The sequence below is a fragment of the Scyliorhinus torazame genome, chromosome 1 (genome assembly GCF_047496885.1).
Source record: "Scyliorhinus torazame isolate Kashiwa2021f chromosome 1, sScyTor2.1, whole genome shotgun sequence".
In the NCBI taxonomy this organism is placed as follows: Eukaryota; Metazoa; Chordata; class Chondrichthyes; order Carcharhiniformes; family Scyliorhinidae; genus Scyliorhinus; species Scyliorhinus torazame.
The window spans coordinates 166,422,842-166,446,079 of NC_092707.1; the positions used below are offsets into that span (position 1 = coordinate 166,422,842).

General features: G+C 44.2%; 1 protein-coding gene across 2 annotated transcripts in view; it reads left to right on the plus strand.

Moving 5' to 3' along the window:
- runx3 (RUNX family transcription factor 3) overlaps positions 1-20,968 on the plus strand; it is a 197,267-nt gene extending 176,299 nt beyond the window's left edge. For both annotated transcript variants that reach the window (XM_072501108.1, XM_072501109.1), the window contains one exon: positions 15,005-20,968. In XM_072501108.1, the coding sequence (XP_072357209.1) occupies positions 15,005-15,519 (515 nt within the window). In that variant the 3' untranslated portion in view covers positions 15,520-20,968. The remainder of the gene's footprint in view (positions 1-15,004) is intronic.
- The last annotated feature ends 2,270 nt before the right edge of the window (positions 20,969-23,238 follow it).

Here is a 23,238-nt window from a genome sequence, read left to right on the forward strand (position 1 = left end):
GATTACTCTCGAGATTTGAAGAATGTGAGGTGATTTCACTCAAACCAAGGAATAAACAAGGTAGATGCAGATGTTTCCCCTGGTTGGGGAGTCTAGAACCAGGGTCACCATTTCAAAATAAGAAGGAAGCCACTTAGGATCGAGATGAGCAGAAAGTTTATTGCTCAGAGGGTTGTGAATTTTTCGAACTCTTTACCCCAGAGGGCTTTGGAAGCTCAGTCAATGAGTACGTTTGAAGTAGAGATTGTCAGATTTCTAAATACCAATGACATAAAGGGGCTTTTCACAGTAAATTCATTGCAGTGTTAATGTAAGCCTACTTGTGACAATAAAGATTATTTATTTTATTTATAAAGGGATCCAGGGATAGTGTGGGGAAAAATGTATTGAAGTGAATGATCAGTCATGGTCAGATTGAATGGTGGACGGAGCAGGCTCGATGGGCTGAATGGCCTATTCCTATGTCAGATGTACTCTCACTGATCCCTATGGTAAATAACTTGGCCCAATTTAACTGTATTTTCTTAAGTTGAATATCTTTCCTTCCAGGAGACTTTCTTCCTCCTATACCAATAGCAAGTAATGGGATGCATCATCATATTCCACCCTTCCACTAACTTGTCCGAGCACTGGAATGCTAGTCAGTATTATTATTGGATAACTAATCAGTTTTGCACCAGTTTCGTGTCAGAGAATGTGAGTTAAGGATTTCTTGTGCTTTCCCCATTTTGAGATAACTGACACTAGTGCAGCCATATCAACAATGACAGGAAGTTGCGCATCTTTGATTTTCATTTTCACCGTGGGCGCTGGAATTAAATCTTCATCTCCATTACTCGCATCTTCCCTGTGCTGTTTTTATTGTTCTCTGAGTACAACTCACCTTCCTGCTTGATACCATCAACTTCTATTTCTACATACATCATAAGTGCGTTCAAGGATTCCCAGACTCCTGGTGCAGCTTTCAATCTACCACTGCCTCGAGCTGGTGCATTGCTGTGACCTGGACCTTCTTCTCCACCTGTGGCATTACTGTTTCCTCTAGTGCTGCAGATGGTCTGGATATGATGCAACTTTCCCACATGCCCAGCACTTTGACTGGAAATGGGGTGTTTAAATCGTTGATGGCAATGGTAGCATTTCAATTGCTGACGCTGGGACTGTGAACTTGGCTGCCGTGGCCTGGATCTTGCTGAAGCCTGGTGGGCCGCCCATGCTCAGGCAGAGACATTTCTTGCAATCTGCAACTCTCTCTTTCTGCCATTCCCATATTGCTGTGGCCTCATCACAGCTCTCCATCCACATCAGCTTATTGCCTTTGTTCAAAAGCTTGGCCTGGATTTAATTAACGTATATCTTCAGTCAATTTTGAGGTTTATACCATACCCGCAGTGACTAGAGAGCTTCATTAATTCAAGAATATATAAACTGCTGCAGCCTCACCTGGCAAGTCCCAATGCAATCTCATTCTAGTCATGCCTTGAGTTCAGAATCTCATCAATTTTAGCATATTCCATAGTATTGGGGCCTTGTTGGCAACACTTGTTTGACACTATCTCAAAAGCATCTGGCCCCAGCATGGTGAGGAAAACAATTATTTTATCCTAATCTCACAATGTGTTCACCTTCAGCCAAATGTATAACCATCATTTCTAATTACATCAATCCTTTTTGTTAGGGGTGAATCCCCCTATTGTCACCACAACCTTTAAGTGCCATTTTCTTCAGTTGCATATGATGGTGGCTCACTGTGCACCTGAGCACAACATGCACATGGAACAATCTTTCAAACTGGCTTGCTCAAAGGATGGCTGATTTCCATCACAAAAGGACATTAGTGAAAATAGATGCATTTTTACAACAATTGGCAATGGTTTCATGGTCATCATTGGACTTTTAATCCAAGATTTTTATTGAATTCAAATTTTAATACCTGCCATTGATGGAATTGAACCCAGATCCTCCGGGTCTCTAGTCTGGTGAAAATATCACTACACCACCACTTCCCCTTCCCCTATAGGTTTATGTGCCATGCGTTTTTATATTGGATATGCGGAATCAAATAGAATTAAAAATGTGTAGTGTTTGAAGGAGCCTTGTTCAGGCAGGACTGGCTATGTGAGCGATTCTGGTGTAGGTGTGTGTGACTTTCAGAATTTTATGTTCTGTGCGAGCCTGCTGCAAGTGCACAGAGTAATAGCTGAGGTTGGTTAAATTTGTACCCAGTAGAGCACTGTCACAGGAACATGCAGAATACATCTCCAGGGAGGCCACCCTCACTAAAAATATGGTTGGAATAAACAGTAAAGCTACTGTGCCTGCTGTGCGCATACAAACTTCAGAGATAGGCACAGTGCAGTGATGATTCAGAAAGCAGGCACAGTGCAGTGACGAGAGGGGAAACTTTAACTCTTCTGACAAGAATAAACCAGAAGAGGCTAGAGTTCAAATACAATTTCCACCCCATGGCACCCACCCCAGGCAGATTCCGCATAGTTTTATGCAAATCAGGGTCCACATTGCACACAGGAACCCAGTGACTTTTTAAACTGCTGAGTGAGCCGGACTCCTTCTATGGCTACCCAGCTTAGTGAAATATAGACTTAGTGAATGTAGGGTACCCCTGAAATGAAAAATGAAAATCGCTTATTGTCACAAGTAGGCTTCAAATGAAGTTACTGTGAAAAGCCTCTAGTCGCCACATTCCGGCGTCTATTCGGTGAAACTTTCCCTTGTGGGGCTAAGGAGAGCAGAAATCTTCTCCAAGCCTGATGAGGAAAACGTGGGCCTCATTGGCATAGCTCTGTCCCTTCTCACCTGAGAGATGCCAGTGAAAGGGACACTTCTTAGGCTAGTATCATTTTAATAGTTAGGAGATCAGGTCAAGGAAGAATTGTAAAAGTGGTTAGACACTTGGAGCACAGGAATATACTGGGCTACGGGATTACTTTCGCAATTTCCTAGTAAAGAGTTAGCACAGACATGATGGATCAAATATTGTTAATTTCTTTCATGATTTTTAAGCAGCTAAAAGAGAAACCTTTCCTTTGCAGGTCCATTTGCAAATGGTTATTTTTTTAAAAATCACACGTGTAGTCAAAATATCTTTTGAATCAGCGAAGTTTAACAGAAGAAACTCCTGTAACATTGGGCTGCATATTACAGGGACACAACAGCTCACTCACTCATCCCATCCTTGACACAAAGTTGGCATGGGACCAACTTGCATGCCACCAGCCCACTCTGCAGCTATAAGGCACTGCATGTAGACCAAATAGCCTGCCATTGGGACCTCTGTCCCTCACTGCGGTAGAAGTCCCGCCCTCAGGAGCTGCCGGCCAATTGGATTTTCTGGCAGCTCCAGCAATGCTAAGATTGCAATAATGGGTGCTGCTGGGACTGTAAATGGTCCCAAGAGAAAGCCCCATGGATCTCGGAACAAAGTAAATCTGGAGTTTTGGGTGGGGAGAGTTTACGCAGCTGAGGGAGGGAAGAGGGACTGATGGGTTTTGATGAGCAGACAAGTAGGAAGAAAGGAGGATACTATCTTGGGAGGGGGCTGGGGGCTGCCCTCGATGTGCAGATGACACTCTCTGAAGATAGTGTGTGCGTGTGAACAAGCGCGCGAGCGGAAGAGCCTGCCCAAAAAGTCACTTCCGTTCTCATTGTACAAATATTCACTCAGAGTAAACATTAACTAGGACCAAGCTAACATAATAATAATCTTTATTGTCACAAGTAGGCTTACATTAACGCTGCAATGAAGTTACTGTGAGATTCAAACTTAAAATGAAAATGACCGGAATTCTCCAGTCGTTGCAATTCAATTTTCCCACTGGCAGTGCAGCCCCGCCAATGGGTTTCGGGGTGGCATGGGGTGGTTGCAATGGGAAATCTCATTGAGAATTGTGCTCCAGTGAACGGCGCGTGGCCGGGAAACACAGCTGGCAGACCGGAGAATCCCTGCCCTACATTTTGAATGTTTAACAGGGTGGGAGCCAAAACAGTTGATTTATTTTTCTGACCAAATTCAAGAAGCTATCTCCACAAAATGGGCCACTGATCAAAGTGGTTAGGTTAGTTAGCATTATGTTAACAAGACCAGGTCAGGTATTTATCTCCCGGGTTCTGTGTAACTCACGTGTGTGCTGTGACCTGGTCGGAAGCAAAAATCTGCCAGTGCAAGGATTCAATTCACGGCATTGATTTTTGCTTTCCTTGTGCTCAAACAACCAATTGTTCGCATCGCATATTAATCTCCCTCTAATCTAAGGCGACACTGAAAATATGTTTTTTTCAAATAGACTTTTAAGAAAGAAGAGCTTATAAGGACAGTTTCAACTGTGAATTCTATTTTTCAGCAGACATTGCCTGCTATAATTATACATCAGTGCATTTTGACAAGTTGGCAATATCACCAAATGTAAATGTGAATCGAGCTGATTTCGGAAAGTGAGCCAGTTTGGCAAAGCTCGCTCATCTGGCGTGTGCTGATAATGTGATTTATTTACAAAATCGCCTTACAATTCTGTTGACACCTGTAGATTCCAAAGTTGCATACAGCTGACTGAATGGCTGCCTTTGGAATGACAGTGTGTGTGGTTACATCACTGCAGAATAGTTCACTCAGAGCCAGTGGATAGAATACTGGAAATGTACAAGATTGTCAGGAACTCCATAGGAGATGAAATACGGCAAAGATGTGGTGAATACAACATTTCATGAAAATTTGTCAGGTATATGGAACTCAGGCAAGTGATTGATCCAGACTAACATGACAAAAAAATCTGGTTTGGCCACCATAGGCAGGATTCTCTGGTTCCCCAGAAGCGTATTTCTCTGCGCCGCACCATTCGTTTGTGAGGGGTATTCTGTCTTCCCGCTGCTTGTCAATGGTATTTCCCCTTGAAGCCACCCCACACAGCCGGGAAACCCACAGGCGGGGCTGGGCTACCAGCGGGAAAACAGCCAGAGAACTCCGGCCCATATATCACTTGTATTTATATTGCTCCTTTAACATAATGAAATGTCCCAAGGGGCTTCACAAGAGCATTATTCAATTAAAGAATGACACAGAGTTACATACAGATATATTAGGTCAGATGATCAAAAACCTGGTCAAAGGGGTAGGTTTTAAGAAGTGTCTTAAAGGAGGAAAGTGAGGTAAATAAGCAGAGATGGGTAAGGAGGGAACCCCAGAGCTTTGGGCCTCGGGAACTGAAGGCATTGACACCAATTGTGGAGTAGTTTTGGTAGTCACCACTAACTGTTTTATATGTAGTACGGTAAGACTCATATCATAGAATCATAGAATTTACAGTGCAGAAGGAGGCCATTCGGCCCATCGAGTCCGCACTGGCCCCCACAAAGAGCACCCTACTCAAGCCCACATATCTACCTTATCCCCATAACCCAGTAACCCCCACTTACCCTTTTTGGACACTAAGGGCCATTTAGCATGGCCAATCCACCTAACCTGCACATCTTTGGACTGTGGGAGGAAACCGGAGCACCCGGAGGAAACCCACGCACACACGGGGAGAACGTGCAGACTCCGCATAGACAGTGACCTAGCCGGGAATCGAATCTGGGACCCTGGAGCTGCGAAGCAAATGTGCTAATCACTATGCTACCATGCTGCCGTACTAGAGGTACATGGGTAAATCCCTGCCTGCTGGCTCCGCCCAGTAGGCGGTGTATAAATGTGTGTGCTCGCCAGTGCTGCAGCCATTCTGGTAGCAGCTACAGGAGGCACCACATCTTTGTCTCGATTATTCACTATTCTCGTCTTTGTAGTAATTGATAGTGCATCAATTTATTGAGCTAAGATTTTTAAAACGATGGAACTTCGCATCAAGCCTGATTGCCTACAGCTGAGCCCTGAAGCAGCCAATGCTACGTCCGCTTTTGACCACTGGCTAGCCTGCTTCGAAAGCTACCTCCGAACATCCGCTGAGGAATCCTCAGACGCACAGAAGCTCCAGGTCCTTTATTCACGGGTGAGCCCTGACATTTTTCCTCTCATCCGGGATGTGCCCACTTACTCTGAAGCAATGGAGCTCCTGAAAGACATTACGTTCGGCCAGTCAATCAACTATACGCCAGGCACCTCCTGTCCACGAGACAGCAACTCCCCGGTGAGTCCCTAGATGATTTCTGGCGTGCCCTGCACATCCTGGGGAGGAACTGTGACTGCCAGGCAGTTTCGGCAGTCCAGCACACAGAACTTTTAATCAGAGATCCTTGCCGGTGCTGCTCCCATTCTGGTAGCAGCTACAGGAGGCACCCCATCTTTGCTCAATAAAGCCTTGATTATTCACTACCCTCGTCTTTGTAGTAATTGATAGTGCATCAATAGTTACGAATGGGAATGCACAAGAGGCCAGAATTAGAGGAGCCCAGATAGCTCAGAGTCCAGGGGCATGATTCTCCAGACGCCAAAATCATGTTCGGTGATCAGCCGGAGAATCCCTGTTCACGATGCTCCGCCCCCTCCAAAGCGACGTGCTCTCTGAGTAAGCCACGCGCCGTATCGGCGCGCTTGAGGCCCTGCCCCTAATGCTCCACCCCCGATCGGCCGCGTTCCCGACGGCATCGGTCGTGTGTGGTCTCATCCGTCAGGAACTCGGCGTGGCGGCTGCAGACTCAGTCCACGCCGCCACAGTCGGGGGAGGGCTGATCTGTGGGCAGGAGTGACTTTGCCAGGGGTTGGAGGCACTGTAGGGGGATGGTCCGGGGGCCGGCCAAAAGGAGGGCACTATTTTGCAGGCCGGGTCCGCGAGCGGCCGGCGACATGTTGCACAGCGCAGCAGTTGCAGGCCACCGCCGTGCGCATGCGTGGCCATGGACCCGGCAATTCTCCGGGCCGTATCAACAGCAAGAGTCGGGTGCTCTACACAGCCTTGATGCTAGACTCCAGCCAAACGGAGGATCGGTGACCATTTTACGCCATTTCTTCTGTCGGAAAATGCCACCATTCCCATGCCGGCGTGGGGACATAGCCTCAAAATTGGAGAATCTAGCCCTAGGGGTCAGTGGGCACAGGGTGATAGGGAATGGGGCTTGTTCAGAGTTAAATCAGAACTGACAAAAAGACTTACTAAAATGCACACATTCTGAGAGAATAGGCTGCATTGGAGGTCTTGCAACCTATCTCCTGCAGTACTGAAAAGATGTATCAAACTAGTCCGAAACTGTCAGCTACAGTATTTTCAGGTAGAGTCATCTACACCAGGCATTATGGTTTCAAACATATCCGGTTAATGATCATGTTGCCTGCACACGAATACTTCAATTAACAATGACTTGCATTTATCCAGCGCTTTAGCATTGTGAGACAAATCAAGGGGCTTCATAGAAACGTGGGGCGCAATTCAGCGACCCCGTTGTGCCCAGCATGGATCCAGGTGCAATGGATGAATCGCATGCAAGCTGCAAATCGGGCTCTGCGCCGGGCACGAATCCACACACATGTACCTGACTCGCTCTGTCCAGTGCGGAATGTGAGGGTGAGATCCATATCTGAATGTTTAAATTAGCCATATGGCTCATATAAATGCTCGGATGCCAGATTTACCTGCACCTGGGAGAGCTCGCCAGGGTGCCGTTTAGTTCTGGTCTACACAAACATGGGCCAGGCATAACGGCACTGGTGGGGGTCTCCTAGGCCATTGGAGACCCCTGGGTGGTCAAGAACAGGGCAAGGTGGCAATTGGGCACCTTGACACTGCCACCCGAGGGTTCCCAGTGGCCTCCCCAAGGCTTTAAATGGGGGAGGGAGGCATGATCGGGCTGCTGGACAAAATGGCGTCCCGATCTGCGAGGTTTCTACAAATATATAAAACAAAAAAGAGTGGCAAAGGTAAATATTGGTCCTTTAGAGGATGAGAAGGTAGATTTAATAATGGGAGATGAGGAAATGGCTGAAGAACTGAACAGGTTTTTTGGGTCGGTCTTCACAGTGGAAGACACAAATAACATGCCAGTGACTGATAGAAATGAGGCTATGACAGGTGAGGACCTTGAGAGGATTGTTATCACTAAGGAGGTAGTGATGGGAAAGCTAATGGGGCTAAAGGTAGACAGGTCTCCTGGCCATGATGGAATGCATCCCAGAGTGCTAAAAGAGATGGCTAGGGAAATTGCAAATGCACTAGTGATAATTTACCAAAATTCACTAGGCTCTGGGGTGGTCCCGGCAGATTGGAAATTAGCAAACGTGACCCCACTGTTTAAAAAAGGAGGTAGGCAGAAAGTGGGTAATTATAGGCAAGTTAGCTTAACTTTGGTAGTAGGGAAGGTGCTGAAATCTATCATCAAGGAAGAAATAGCGAGGCATCTGGATGGAAATTGTCCCATTGGGCAGACGCAGCATGGGTTCATAAAGGGCAGGCCATACCTAACTAATTTAGTGGAATGTTTTGAGGACATTACCAGTGCGGTAGATAACGGGGAGCCAATGGATGTGATATATCTGGATTTCCAGAAAGCCTTTGACAAGGTGCCACACAAAAGGTTGCTGCATAAGATAAAGATGCATGGCATTAAGGGTAAAGTAGTAGCATGGATAGAGGATTGGTTAATTAATAGAAAGCAAAGAGTGGGGATTAATGGGTGTTTCTCTGGTTGGCAATCAGTAGCTAGTGGTGTCCCTCAGGGATCAGTGTTGGGCCCACAATTGTTCACAATTTACATAGATGATTTGGAGTTGGGGACCAAGGGCAATGTGTCCAAGTTTGCAGACGACACTAAGATGAGTGGTAAAGCAAAAAGTGCAGAGAATACTCGAAGTCTGCAGAGGGATTTGGATAGGCTAAGTGAATGGGCTAAGGTCTGGCAGATGGAATACAATGTTGACAAATGTGAGGTTATCCATTTTGGTAGGAATAACAGCAAAAGGGATTATTATTTAAATGATAAAATATTAAAACATGCTGCTGTGCAGAGAGACCTGGGCGTGCTAGTGCATGAGCCGCAAAAAGTTGGTTTACAAGTGCAACAGGTGATTAAGAAGGCGAATGGAATTTTGTCCTTCATTGCGAGACGGACGGAGTTTAAGACTAGGGAGGTTATGCTACAATTGTACAAGGTGTTAGTGAAGCCACACCTGAAGTATTGTGTTCAGTTTTGGTCTCCTTACTTGAGAAAGGACGTACTGGCACTGGAGGGTGTGCAGAGGAGATTCACTAGGTTAATCCCAGAGCTGAAGGGGTTGGATTACGAGGAGAGGTTGAGTAGACTGGGACTGTACTCGTTGGAATTTAGAAGGATGAGGGGGGATCTTATAGAAACATATAAAATTATGAAGGGAATAGATAGGATAGATGCGGGCAGGTTGTTTCCACTGGCGGGTGAAAGCAGAACTAGGGGGCATAGCCTCAAAATAAGGGGAAGTAGATTTAGGACTGAGTTTAGGAGGAACTTCTTCACCCAAAGGGTCGTGAATCTATGGAATTCCTTGCCCAGTGAAGCAGTAGAGGCTCCATCATTAAATGTTTTTAAGATAAAGATAGATAATTTTTTTTAAGAATAAAGGGATTAAGAGTTATGGTGTTCGGGCCGGAAAGTGGAGCTGAGTCCAAAAAAGATCAGCCATGATCTCATTGAATGGCGGAGCAGGCTCCCAGATGGCTTACTCCTGCTCCTAGTTCTTATGTTCTTATGAGATTTAGCTCGCCAGGAGGAAATCCCTCCAAGTGCGGCTTCAGCAGGGAGAAACTCCCCGAGGCCCCAAAAAACGGCTAAGTGCCGTTGGAAAGTGGGATGTTTCTCGACACTGCAGCCAACAAGCCACTGAACGTGCTGCTCAGCGGACTTTAACTTGAGTCTGCTGAACTGTGCCCTGATCAAATAAAATTTGACCACAGCCACAAGAATAAATGCTTGGTCAAGGTGGTGGGTTTTAGGGAGCATTGTAAAGCAGAAAAAAGAAGAGTAGGAAAGAAGTTCAGGGAGGCAAGTCCAGAACTCGGGCAATGGCAGTTGAAGGCATTGCCATTAAATCTGGGATGAGCAAAAGGCCAGTCATCTCGGACATTTGTCGGCTGGAGGAGTATGTCGTATTTAGACAGGGAATCTAGCAGTCAATGACCTTTTTAGTAATAAACGCTACCCACAGCGAAGGAGATTTCATGCATCCCCACAGGGTGGAGAAATTGGTGAGTGAATCACCCCATCACTGCTCTTGCACAACTGCTGTAAATACAGTCAGGGAATGGCTCATAGCACAATGTGAGCTAAACAAAATTGGGAAGGGGGAGATAAACACATTTAAAAGCTAATAAACCCTGTTGATTTTGTAAAACATGTCGCTTGCACGTGGGCGCTAAATCAGAGTTGAAAGGGTTTACTGTCATTCATTGTTTCTTGCAGTTTAGCTTTTGATTACTGGGAGCAGTAATTTTCTCTAAATTACTGTCTCACACCTCACAGTCCACCCTAAAATTCAGACTTGATATCATCATTTAATTATACTGGTGTAAACCATCACAAGTATGCTGATTAACAGTCTGGCCCTGTAGCATATTGTGTGTACATGCCAGAAGAGTCAGACTGAGACACTGGCATACATGACAGGAATTATACATTTATCTGAGAACCTAGACGCTTAGTTCCTTACAGTGCACGAACAGCAAGCCAGATTTTTTTAAAAAACTAATCAGGAGCAGTTGCTACATCTTTTCTTAAAATTGTTGCCCTGGAGAAACTAATGGTGCTAAAATATGATTCAAGGACATCAGCTGAACTATAGTTCCGATGCCTTACATGCACTGTAAAGGGTCAGCACTGTGAGTTGAAAATTCTTTACAAAAATGTTTCGGCATTGGATGACATTTATTTCCAACAATTCCATGATCAGACTTTGCCAATTAACCCCAATATAACCTTATTGAGCAGCCATGCTCTCCTGCCATCCTCTCTACATGTGTACTGGCCCTAGTAATGTAAACCAAATGTGCAGGGGTATTGGTTGCAAATCTTGTGGCTCTAGTTCATTCCTTGTAAATATAGCTACCTGCCTGGAATTTGGGAACATAAAATTTACGTGAATGATTTTACTACTTGCCCAGGTGGGGGTGGTCCCACACCAGACTTGTTTTATGTGGAACCTTTGGCTTGGTTCTGAGTGAAGGTACTCTGCGGCTGCTCGATTTAACATAAATACAAATGCAGCTAATAGTTTGCGGCAGTACTTCAAATTTTATCAGAGTTCCTGAAGCCCTGGTCTTCTGTAAATCAAATTGCATTTTTACTTCTGTTCATCTGATATGCTCCATATGATGCAAGCACACAAGATGCAGAAAGCAAAACACCTTGGGGGTAATTTTAACCTAATGAGGCGAGCAGGAAACAAACAGGCTCAGGTAGAACACAGCCACCCATTGACTTCAATGGAGAGTAAAGCTGGTGGGCACCCGAACCCATCAGTTTCCCAGGGTGAGTTAGATTAAAAGTACCCCTCTGACCTCTATTACAATAACATCAATGAACACAGAACTCACTGTCAAAATTCCGTAATGGGTGCAGTTTGCCTTTTTGTACCCACACATCTACATGTATTTCTCTTTTTTTAAATTTAGAGTACCCAATTATTTTTTTCCAATTGAGGGGTAATTTATCGTGGCCAATCCACCTAACCTGCACATCTTTGGGCTGTGGGGTGAAACCCACGCAGACACGGGGAGAATGTGCAAACTCCACACGGGCAGTGACCTGGGGCCGGGATCAAACAGTCCTCTGTGCCGTGAGACAGCAGTGCTAACCACTGCGCCACCATGCCGCCCATCTACAAGTATTTCTATGTTGACCTGGAGACAAAACCACCTGAGATATGGGTGGGGTTGAGGTGTTGAAATCTCAGTATTGGTTTTCCATGGAATCCAGATGATGAAAGTCGAATACTTCAGATTTCTGGAGTTGATGCAATTAAATGCGGAGGCCAGGCTGGCAGTGACCCAGATTATTCTTCAGGTTTCCAGAGGGAGCACTCCTGCCCTTTGGCCCAACAAGAATAGTTATAAGCTGACTGGCCTTGGTCCTCCAAGTGACTGCACCACACGGCTAGTTGTCTTTCAAAGGCAATTGAAGTCCTATGGGCTTCATACAATTCCAAATGGCATATTAAAAGCGGTACAGGAGAATGCTCCAACCTCTCAGTGGTAGGCTCGCCTCAAGATTGGAGTGAGGGGGACTTCCGGTGATGGTGGGCTCCCATTCGGGAACGGCATTTTCGGGGTTTAACGCCCAGTCCCAGGGACAACAGAGGCGGCAAAAGCAGGGAGAAGGCACAGTGAAGGGAAATGTCGAAAACAAGTAAAAAAACGGCCGTGAAAAAAGCAGCGGAAGCCGCATTGCCCATGGCTGAAGAAATGACTAAGGTGATGGCCGCGGAACTCGAAAGGCAGTTCACAAAACACATGGAGGTGATGAGGAAGGAGATGGGGGCGGTATTGAAAGTGCTGGTGGAGGAGGCAATTGCCTCGGTGAGGGCGGTGGTATTGGGAGCAGTGGCGGAGGTGCGGGAGCAAGGCGAGGCGCTGAAGGAAGTGGAAGAGACATTATTGCAGCACAGTGATCAACTTACCTCGATGGGGAAGGAGATGTGGAAGGTGATAGAGATCAACAAGGATCTGCGAGTCAAAATCGACGACTTGGAAAACTGACCCAGGCGACAGAATCTGAGGATTGTGGGTCTGCCCGAAGGAGTGGAAGGCCCGAGGCCGACTGAGTATTTTGCCACGATGTTGGCGAAGCTATTGGGGAGGGGGATGATCCCTCCCGATATAAATTGGATCGGGCTCATCGGTCGTGGAGGCCTGTACCAAAGGAGAGTGAGTCGCCAAGAGTAGTAACTTTGTGTTTTTGTAGGTACAGTGTGAAGGAGAAGGTCCTGTGCTGGGCAAAGCAGAAGAAGGTGGTGCAGTGGGCTGGAGCTGGTATACGCCTATATCAGGACTATACGGTGGAGCTGGCGAGGAGGCGGGCTGCCTTCAGTCGGGTGAAGGAGGCACTGTACATCAGTACGGTGCAGTGCGACATAGTATACCCAGCTAAGTTGAGGGTGACCTACAAATCCAAGGACTTTTATTTCGGGACAGCGGAAGCAGCGGAGGTGTTTGCAAGGGCAGAAGGACTGTGGCTGAATTGAGAGGTGGTCATGTACCGATGTAGCCTCATGTAACAGTATTTTTTCACTGCGGCTTGTGTATGTGCTAAATGAGCCAATATTGTATATACTTGGACAAGGGAAGAGATGGGACATTCACTTGCAATGATGGTTCTTTGGGGCTTGGGTGTGTATGCGGGGTTTGTGTGCTAAGGGGGACTTCTTGGTTTTCCTGGGACCGGGCAAGGGTGAAAGAGACCCGGGCGGGGGCCTCCACGCTGGCCGGTTTAAGCCGGCCAGTGAACGGGAGTGAGATGGGGGAGGGGCTGCGGCCATCGGAGCCCGGCAGAACAGGTTGTCTAGCCGGGGTGGAAAGTTGGGGGGAAGGAACAGAGGTTGGGGGGAAGGAGTTTTGTAAGAGGAAGTGGAGGGGAGGAGTCGGGGAGATGGGGGGGGGGGGGGGTGGCTTGCAATGCATGGGTGTCATTTACGGTACTCTTTCGGGGATTGGATGGCATTGAATGTTAGGGGGGGGCTCTATAGGTCAACGGTGACCATAGGCGATTCCTGATTCCTTTTTCTTTTTTTCTCCTTTGTTTGTCCCACCCTGGGAGGGTTTGTTTTATTTGATGCTTATATTGTCAGGTGGGTCATTGTTTGGGGTGGTGGGAGGATGGGATCGTTGTTGTTGATAAGGGAATTGACTTTGTATTCGTTACCATTTACTGCTTGTTGGTGGGGTATAAATTCTGAAGAAAATGTGAAAATGGAGAATAAAAATATTTTACAAAAAAAAAGATTGGAGTGAGAACAGGACAGTAAATTTCTCTCCGTAATTTCTGGGCAGTAAACCTAAAATCCGCATGCCAGTAAGAAATCCAATCGATGGCAGAAAAGGGGCACGTGTACGGGAACTGGTCTGGTGCTATGGGAAAGACAAAAATAAGCAAATTAAGTTATAAAATTATTAGACGTGTAATAAATAGCCATTTGTTTAAAGACAGTCGCATTTAAGAAGCTGACATGTTTTGGTTAGTTGTTGTGGCCACTTGGAATCATACACAGCATACATAGCATACACAGATCCTGCAGAACAACAGCCCTGTCCTGTTGCAAGTTGTGCAAGCCATTCCATGTGGAAAATCATTGGCGTCAAGGGGTTTCCAGCAGTACACAGTCTGTTACTTGGCTTTGTGACTCAGCACTTTGGCTGGGTACTTTCCTGTTTGGGTTTTAGCAGTCTTTCATTGACCAGTAGCATTGCTCAACACTGAAGCAGTTTCTGATTGTTTATGCAGAGTTCTGTACTCACAAGGCTTTTATTCAGCAGCAGGTTATAATATAACATGAGCGTGTTTATACTTTCTTTTCAATGATGCAGCTGGATTTTACAATCACTTCCAAATGGTGCTGCACTGAACACAAAGAATTCCAGATTTAAAAAATAAAGGAGATATCCACAGTTCAGTGAATTCATCTTTTACTCATTCATTTCTTATGTTTTGACTTTATTTTTTTTTAATTTAACCCTTTTATGTTCATAAATTAATCGAAATATCTCTTAAGACAGCATTAGCCATTTTAAGATTGCTTTTATCATATGCAGCCACTATCTTATTGGAGGGAAACACAACAGCCAAGTTGCCCACACGCAACAATGAGGTTAATGACCAGTCACATTGATTAAGGAGTTAGAAATTGGTCAGGATGTTGAGAGAACTTGCCTGCTCTTCTTTGAATGGTACCACGGAATCCTTTTCACCCATCTGAGAGGACCTCGGGGATATCAGTTTAATTGTAAATTAATGTAAAGTAATCCAGCAGTATTGTATAGAATGTTGAACTTGAAATGGCAGTGACCTTTCAAGCATTTAATTTTAATTTGCTCTTTTTTCTTAGGCACCTCGGACATCAGCCCTTTTGCAGACCATCGGCAATTTGAGCGTCAGTTTCCTGGACTATCTTCGCTGACAGAGTCCCGTTTTTCAGATCCTCGCATGAACTATCCTGGTGCTATGTCTGCTGCTGCCTTCACCTACGCCACCACTCCATCCACAGGCGGCATTGGGGGCATCAGCATGGCAGCTGCAGCCCGGTACCATACCTACTTGCCACCACCTTATCCTGGATCAGCCCAGAACCAAAGTGGACCCTTTCAGACCAGTGTCTCACCATATCATCTCTACTACGGCGCCTCTGCTGGATCGTACCAATTTTCCATGGTTGCAGGAGGAGAGCGCTCGCCTACCAGAATGCTGCCTTCTTGCACCAGTGCATCTAGTGGAAGCACACTCATGAATCCCAATTTGGCCAATCAGAATGATGTTGTAGATGCCGATGGTAGCCAAAGCAATTCTCCAACAGCAATGAGCACCACAGGGCGAATGGACGAATCAGTCTGGCGGCCTTATTAGAAAACCAAAGATGTATGAGCAACAGTAATTGTTCCACAATCAAGAAAACCTACTCTCTGTGTACATTAATTATTTCTAGCTGTAGCTGAGAGAATAGTGGAAAGAAAATATCCTAATTTGTCCATGTACAGAGTAAGATTTTTGGTTAGAGGTACTTATTGTATGTACATATTTTCAAATGGTGAGCCATGGTGGAAAATAATCAGTTCATCTTCCATTGGCCAAATAGCTGCCAAGTCAAAATGAGTTCCAACCAAAGACGATGACCATCGTATTTAATAAATAATAAACGTATTGGCATAGGTTGGGTATAATTGACATTTTAGCCTCTCACAACCATCGCTTGTTGGTCAATTGCAGTTTTAGTGTTGTGATTGACCATGTGGATACTGGATTGTTTTCTGCTATGATGGTCCCATATGTGATGTTGCGACACTTGTGTTTTTAAACTCAGTTGAAGTGACAGTGCGTTCGCTTAACCTGCACAAAATTGCCACAGCAGCTGTCAAACATCTGATAGGCCTCTTTTAATCGACTACTGTGCAAGGGTAGAAGAATCTTGAAGTCATGCTTTGATCCATTCTTACCTTTACAACATACACAATGCTTGTGTGTATTTTATCAGAAGTTCAAACAAGCCATGCTGAAGTTCTCATGAAGGCCTAAAACAGAAAATAGGGGCCACAAGATTCTTGTGACTGTTAAGTAAACTTCAGAAAATTGTGTTTTTGTCCCTGTTACTTTTTACAAATGAGGCAGTCATGCATGAGCCACATGTTTATAAAAGCATTTGACATTCATATTCGGAAGTCATCCAAGTCCAGGTGCTTCAGTTTACAGTCCATGTGTGATGGATGAGGACCAAACCAAAAACTCAGTTCCCAACCGAAGGACATGCTTGGAAATGTTTCTGAAACCCCGTATATTGTATTGTCTTTGTGTCAACAATGTTTTGGAACAGTAATTTGGCATACTTAAATATACCTACTTACATCTTTGTTCCCTGATGGGCAGGGTTATATTCATGAAATAACTGGATTTTGGTTTTACTGCACTCCTTAGGGCTAGCTGTGTATGCTGATTTAGGACACATTTTAGCTGAAGTACTGCATACTATACTGGCAGACACTGTTAATTTTAATGTTTGAGTTCATCACCACCAATGAGCTGCAAAAGTCTTTACATCCCTGTTTTATTAATAAATAAAACAGTTCTTCACATTTACCACTGATCCGAAAAAAACTAGAGCCGGAATTCTCCGGTCGTTGCAATTCACTTTTCCCACTGGCAGTGCACACCCGCCTGCAGGTTTCCCGGTAGTGTGGGGTGGTTACAATGGGAAATCCCACTGACAAGCGGCAGGAAGATAGAAACCCGCCACCAGCGAACAGCGCGCCACCAAGAAACACGCAGCTGGGGGACTGGAGAATCCAGCGCTAGATATATGCTCAAATGGATCCCAGGAGTAGATTAAATTAGTGTCCAAATAATGATTTCACTCACTGTGAACTGCAACATCAAATGTACGGAGACACAGTACCGATCAGCTCGTGAAATTCTTTGAACTGTTGATGGATTCATGATAAGTATGTGCTCTTATGGACATAGCAGGGTGACAATTTAATGGCCACATTACTTGAGATTGCCTCTGGCCTAGATGAGCCCTTGCATGACTAATATGCATGTGGAGTATGCATTCCAAAAGCAGCGTGACAATGAAGCTTCCAGTTGGTCATCTGTACGTTACACTCATTAGCCACTGAATGGTTGCACCTTTAAAAAAAAATTAATTGATCAAAATGTAAGTACTTTTTCAAATAGTAACAGTGTAGCTTTGTGGTAATTTCCTCAGATTATTGGTTGTTTACACAAAAATGTAACGTGAAGCATTGCTATTCATTTAAGGAAAACTGATTAAGATGATTTAACAAAAAAAGGTGCACTGCTGTCTTGGTTATCCAGAATAATCCTTATTCAACAGTTTCTTGAGGGCTATTTTTAAATTTATTTTTGCATTGTTTTCTATTATTCTAACTGTGTTCCATTTAGTTCCATGTTTTAAAAAGGCAACCAGCATCTTTTTACACTCAATATACAATACAATAGTGAGACAGGATGCTACACTTACTATACTAGTCAGGAGGAAACCTTCCAGTTTCTTTGTCCAATGGACTAATTTTCTTCAACAACCTGAAGGTGTGCAGTGGACTTGCCCTATAAAACACTGATGCACACATTATTGTTTAATTAGAAATTATTTATAAATAGCCATTGGTAGCCGAGAAGGTATAAGATCATAATACCATCAGGCATTGGAGCAGAATTAAGCCACTCGGCACATCGGGTCTGTTCCGCCATTCAATCATGGCTTATATTTTTCTTATTAGGGCAATATGGTAGCACAGTGGTTAGCACAGTTGCTCCACAGCTCCAGGGTCCCAAGTTCGATTCCGGCTTGGGTCACTGTCTGTGCGGAGTCTGCATGTTCTCCCCATGTCCGTGCTCCGTTTTCCTCCCACAGTCCAAAGATGTGCAGGTTAGGTGGATTGGCCATGATAAATTGCCCTTAGTGTCCAGAAAGGTTGGATGGGGTTACGGGGATAGGGTGGAGGTGTGGGCTTAAGTAGGGTGCTTTTTCCAGGGGCCGGTGCAGACTTGATGGGCCGAATGGCCTCCTTCTGCACTGTAAATTCTATGATTCTATGATCCCCATTCTCCTGCCTTCTCTGCATAATCCCTGATCCCCTTATTAATCAAGTACCTATCTATCTCTGTCTTAAAGACACTCAGTGATTTATATTTTACCAGTTGGTCCTTCACCATCAATAATGTGCTATGAATCTGTCCTATCAGAGATTATTTATACAAGTAAGATGAAAAATTGGAAGCTTTGTTGCACCTGTGTTTTGAAATCATCCAGTCACAGTTGGGAAATTAAAATCTAACCAAAATTTTAAAAGGTATTTTCCAAAAAGGCTTTACTTTCTATTCCCGATTCGTCATGGGGTTTTCACACGAACAAATTGGAAGATTTTCTTTGTGAATGTTGGACTTAAAATCCAAGTTGATTAAATTAATGTTTCTAAGCCTTTGTAAACAATTTTTATGGTCAATTATAAATTGCCAGTCTTTCAATTTCTCAGCAAGTTTCTTGCAAAGAAGACGGTGGTGTCTTTTAAATCCTCAGAGAGATACGTTTTAATGTTGCCAGATAGAGAAAATTGAACTTTCATGATGGCAGTACCTCCTTGAGAATTCAAAGAGGAATTCAATCAGGTACAATTCATGATGAACATTAAGTAAGACACAGATGCCACTACAACCCCCATTGCATGCTATGGATAATGCTGTGTCATGGCAAACCAGCTAAGCCCGAATATCTGTAAAATGTGCAGAGTAGGGAAGATCTCTTAAGTGCAAGCAGGTATTAAAGTTTTACAGGCTGAACAGCAAACAGTATCCCATTGTTCCCTATTCCTTAGGCATGGATCTAGACTGGGACGACACTTGCTAAAGGGTACATTTCAAACCATGTGAAAGTTATTTTGACATCGAATATGTTATTACAAGTAATATGTTCACCCACAGATGTGATTTGGTTGACATAAAGCAATACAGTTTTAGCCAATGGTTTGTATTACATACTTTTGGCATAGATATATTTATTTTCCAAAAAGAGAAGCGAGATATAACCTTATTGAATACAGCCTTGTAGCTTCAGTAGGTCCAAAGCAGACCTGCCTCTTTAAAATAAAACAGTGCCTGCTTAACTTTTTCCGGCTTATCTCTTTTAAGCGTAAAGTCGCCTTTGTAATTTATTTATTAAGAGTGGGAGCTGGAAGCTGTCCACATACAGACATTTATATTTCTGTACAGATGTATCTTATTTGGATTAAGCAGTAGCACTTATACAAGGGTGTCGGGTTACACGCTTTTAAGTTTGTGTCAGTACGATTCCATCCTATTTAATAATTGAATATATTTGTTTTTCGAAAGATTAATTATCTGCCAAGCTGTGCTTTATAAAAGATTGGAATATTATTTTTTTCTTACTAGAGAAGTGATAATTCTATGCTAAGCTGTGAGTAGGCTGCAGGCAGCAACCTGGAAAGTAAAGTACCATATCAATTAGTTCAGATGTATCATATGTTGCAAACTTGTTCCTCATAAGGATTTCCAGTTAGTTCAGCACAGTGAGTCACGGTGCGGGCGTGGGATAGGAAATTCCTTGTTTGGAACACCCAATTGGGTCAAAGTCACAGAGGGCTACAGCACAGAAAAGGCCCTTCGGCTCATCGCGTCTGCGGCAGGTCATTAAGGAACATCTGGTAGCCAAAGGCATGGCCATTTAACAAGCAGTCAATTCAAGTTTAAAGCAGCTGCTCCATTTGGGCCACTTTCTATTACCTTTATTTGGTAAGCATCTAACGGTTGCTAACAGCTTCCTGGCCACAGTTTCTTCACCCCCACCCCGACCTCCTGCCCAGTCCTGGAAAAGTGATGTAATCAGCCACAAATTTGCAGAAATAATTTGATTAGAAACTACTAGATAGGTGTTCAGATATCTCACAGGTCATTGGTACCTGAGGCACTTGATGACCATTCCAATATATATTGGGGGTAGATTGGGAAATCAAAGTTTACTTCAACGATTCAGTTCCATCTGAACAAGATGGACGTCATATAGAACCCAGCACTGGCATTAAGCCAACAAAGCAGAATTATATATATATATTATATATCTCCAATGAAAATATCACATGCACTTATTTTTTTCGATCCCAATTTGAGTTTGTAATTTTTTTGTTATCGCTGAATGTTGCTATAGATCTCTTCCAAAATCTCCATTTTGAGTTTGGCTTGCTTTCTAGGCCTGGTTCCCAATGAGTACCCCTACCGAGATTCAGATCAATGAAGGTATTTTCTTTTCTGAGGGAGGAGAGGTGATTCTGTGATTCTATTTTTTGTTGAATAATCTTTATTTTTGGCCTAGACTTCCATGCTTGAAGATATCAGCCTAAAAAAATTGAGGAGAATTCAGTTGTGTAAGATAACAATGTTCAGTGTGTAAATGTACATTCTATAAACATAGCAAAACAATGGAATGCTTGCGATATATTACCGTATGCAACTAAACTGCCACCTGTTTTGTTTTAAAAGTATACTTCCTCAAGTCAACTCTGTCACTGCGATATGCTTTGGCTGTATGAAATAATTGCTTTCTTCTAACATTAATAAAATGAAAAGAACTCTGCTTTTAAAACTGCTTTTGATGGTTTGATATTGTAAAATAACTTTAAAAATATTGTTGAAATGGAAATACTGTACTTAGAACTCATGTACAACATAGATTATATTCGGTCGAGATGTTTTTCATTTTGTTCTCTTGATTAATCACTGGATTTAAGGCTTGTGCTTCAATAAAAATGGCCTTTTTCTGATATAATAATTTCAGCGTAAGAGTTTGAATTGACACACTTGGCCTGAGAGCATTGTGCGCCTTTCTCCTTTGGTTTTCCAGCGCTGCTTAACTAACCAGATGAGTCGAATTCTGTCACTGATTTGTTGGGCCGAATGGCCTCGGTCTGTGCTGTATGATCCTATGGATTTAGGTCATTAACTTTCTTATCACCATCAATATTATTTCATTTTAGGTTGACAGAAAGTTTGTTTCATGGGTTGGGGATGGTGAGTAGTTTGGATCTATTTGTTTCCCATCTCTTGGACAGCACGGTAGCACAAGTGGATAGCACTGTGGCTTCACAGCGCCAGGGTCCCAGGTTCGATTCCCTGCTGGGTCACTGTCTGTGTGGAGTCTGCACATTCTCCCCGTGTGTGTGTGGGTTTCCTCTGGGTGCTCCGGTTTCCTCCCACAGTCCAAAGACTTGCAGGTTAGGTGGATTGGCTGTGATAAATTGCCCTTTGTGACCAAAAAAGGTTATGAGGGGTTATTAGGTTACGGGGATAGGGTGGAAGTGAGGCCTTAAGTGGGTCGGTGCAGACTCGATGGGCCAAATGGCCTCCTGCACTGTATGTTCTTTGAATGCTTTCTCTTAAAACCGCTTATTATTGCACGATAATCTGGCAAATCTCTTTGTCACAAACTGGACATGCTAAGAACTGTGTCGATCTCTGGCCTTCATAGTGTCACATTACTGTAAATAGTCAACTGTCCTGAAGTACAGTACTTTGTGGATCAGAGCATTTCTTTGTCCTAACACGTTTTTCCCCAGATTCGTTGTTTAAAAGTTTGGCAAAATAAAGATAACAATTATTTTTATTTGCATCTTTATTTCTGGGTTTGGTTTCAATAATAGGACACGTGTTTATAAAGACCTGTCAACAGTTCTAAATGCAGCAGGTTGCTACAGGCAAGTTTCCTCTTTTATTCAAGAGTCTTATTGGGTTTACAACATAGAAACAGTCCATTCAGCCAAAATGGTTTACGCTAGCATTTATGCTTCACATAAGCCTCGTCCCAATTTGTTTCATCTAACTCTATCAACATATCCTTCCATTCCTTTCTGCCTCATGTATTTATCTAACTTCCCCTTAAAAGTATCGAGGGCGTGATCGAACGGAAAAGTAAGTGTAATTTGTGGTGGGTTATGCTGGGAGTTTCTCTCCGCTCTGTCAGTGAATTACCGCTGTTTAACCAAATATAAGGGCTGGACTTTCTGAGCAATCCACTGGGTGTTTTTTGGCGGGAGAGGCAAGATTTCCCGTTGAATGCACCCCTCGTCGACAGGAAGCCCGAGGCGGGTGGGCGTGTGCTGTTGGTGGGACTGGAGGATGCTGCCAGTGTCAACAGCCGGTAAATTCTGGCCTCAGTCACTTCTTTAGGCCCTGGTGTGTTTCTCCCCGGTCAAGCCGACACTTAGGGAGCAATCTACCCAAATGGGTATGGAGGGTGCGATCTACCGGCCACACTGTGCCTGAAACGCAGCTCGCCGCAATGCAACGTGACTGGTAAATGACAGGATACCACGCTCCCGGAATCAAATGCAATCCGGCGAGACGTCGCAATGTGAAGCTCGCCCATTGTGTGTAGGATCACTTGGATTGGATTGGATTTGTTTATCGTCACGTGTACCAAGGTGCAGTGAAAAGTATTTTTCTGCGAGCAGCTCAACAGATCATTAAGTACATGGGAAGAAAAGGGAATAAAAGAAAATACATAATAGGGCAACACAAGGTATACAATGTAACTACATAAGCACCGGCATCGGATGAAGCATACAGGGTGTGTTAATGACGTCAGTCCCTAAGAGGGTCATTTAGGAGTCTTGTAACAGCGGGAAAGAAGCTATTTTTGAGTCTGTTTGCGCGTGTTCTCAGACTTCTATATCTCCTGCCCGATGGAAGAAGTTGGAAGAGTGAGTAAGCTGGGTGGGAGGGATCTTCGATTATACTGCCCGCTTTCCCCAGGCTGCTGGAGGTATAGATGGAACCAATGGATGTGAGGCAGGTTCGTGTGATGGATTGGGCTGTGTTCACAACTCTCTGAAGTTTCTTGCAGTCCACTTTTTGGCAAATCTGCGTATTAGAGCGAGACAGCTAGTCTCAATTTGATACGCAGTTCCTTATGGTAACCAAGGTGTTGAGATCTATCCCAGGATTTTGGAGGCCCCAGGTGCATGCTCTCTGGACAGGGTTGTGCCCCGGAACTGCTGGTGTCAGCTGGGAACCCTGGCAGTACCAGCCTGGTACCCCAACAGT